This window comes from Egretta garzetta, unplaced genomic scaffold (assembly GCF_000687185.1).
Source record: "Egretta garzetta isolate BGI_Z169 unplaced genomic scaffold, ASM68718v1 scaffold220, whole genome shotgun sequence".
Classification (NCBI taxonomy): Eukaryota; Metazoa; Chordata; class Aves; order Pelecaniformes; family Ardeidae; genus Egretta; species Egretta garzetta.
In genome coordinates, this window is record NW_009258414.1 from 1,297,307 (window position 1) to 1,298,603 (window position 1,297).

The window sequence follows — 1,297 nt, forward strand, 5'->3', positions numbered from 1 at the left end:
CTTTGTATCTGCCTTGTACCACACTGCATATTTTTACCAAACATAGAGGCCTTTTACCAAGTTCATCATACTTCAGGTTTAAACTGGATAAAGGGTTCAGGAGAGCTGGGGGATGAGGAGTAATGAATACATAAATAATCTGATCACGTAAGACTCATTCAGAATGAATAAAAAAGGAATGTAATTCCCTCTAGATATATAGTGAAAAACTAATAACTGAAAAGATCAGTTTAATACTTTCATGACAAGGAGCAATTTTCTGGGCAGCTGTCAGTTGATAGGTATTTATAGAAATTCTGCATTTTTCCTCCATAAATCTCAGACTAGAGTGGATGAGAGCAGCACAAACCAATTGTTTCCGGCACTGACTTTGTCAACCATTTCTAAACTGGAACTCCATAATGTGCCTCTCCCAAATTGCCTATTTGGGATCTAATTGTGGCTCCTTTCTGTTTAGCAATAAAAGGTGGATCACAGGTCCCTAAGACGTAGCTGGAGCTGCCTGAAATGACAACTCAAATTTTCTGGGCTCAGCTGAAAAGACACAAGATAAGCAATTATCACGCACCCTTTATTCTTTCTCCTTTTGCCTGATGGTGACCTACTCACTGTAAGGGCAACTCACTGCTGACTGACGAGTTGAGTAAAACTGTTGGACATGGAGGTTTTGCGGGGGTAATGCAGATGTAATGTCACAGGTTGGAAAACAGAGTGGCAACAGCTTGCCTAAACAGGAAATACAGAGGGAGATGGAGCTGTTGCTTACCTGGTGTTGACAGCAATGCCTTTAGCATAATGTCTTAGACAGCAGTGAGTATCTGTCTTGCCATGGTAGTGCAGAGCTTGGCTTGCAGCCATCACTTGTAGTTAGCCTGCTTCTCAGACAGGTTTTGCAGCTGTCCCTGAGTGCTGCTCCTGCCATTGCTGCCTGAACGAATGAGCCTGGAGCTTGGCGTCGCGTTCATGGCGCTGCTGTGGCTGCGTTGTGGTAGCAAGGAGCCACGGGACACCAGGAGCTGGTGCGTGTCCCACTGCTGCTGGCTTAAAAGCCACAGGGTTGCAGATAAAGGTTGCAATACAAAACCTTGGATCTCCATCCCTAATTTCTGAGCTGGTAAAATCCAATTTAAAGCTTTCTCTGCTATGCTGGGAGCTAAAACTTGAGAAGAGGTTCTGGTACGAGACACCACAGGGGACTTTGGGAAAAAGGACTGAGGTGAGCATGGAAGGTAAGAAGGAAAACCACCTCCCCACCGAGAGGGAGGTGACAGCCCGCCCAAACGTCCCGGAGCCAACG

The 1,297-nt window shown here is 45.6% G+C and overlaps 1 protein-coding gene across 1 annotated transcript in view; it reads left to right on the top strand.

Moving 5' to 3' along the window:
- Positions 1–963: 963 nt before the first annotated feature.
- LOC104129887 (transmembrane 9 superfamily member 2) overlaps positions 964–1,297 on the top strand; it is a 32,485-nt gene continuing 32,151 nt past the window's right edge. The window contains exon 1 of the mRNA XM_035898526.1: positions 964–1,019. Within this exon, the coding sequence (XP_035754419.1) occupies positions 964–1,019 (56 nt within the window). The remainder of the gene's footprint in view (positions 1,020–1,297) is intronic.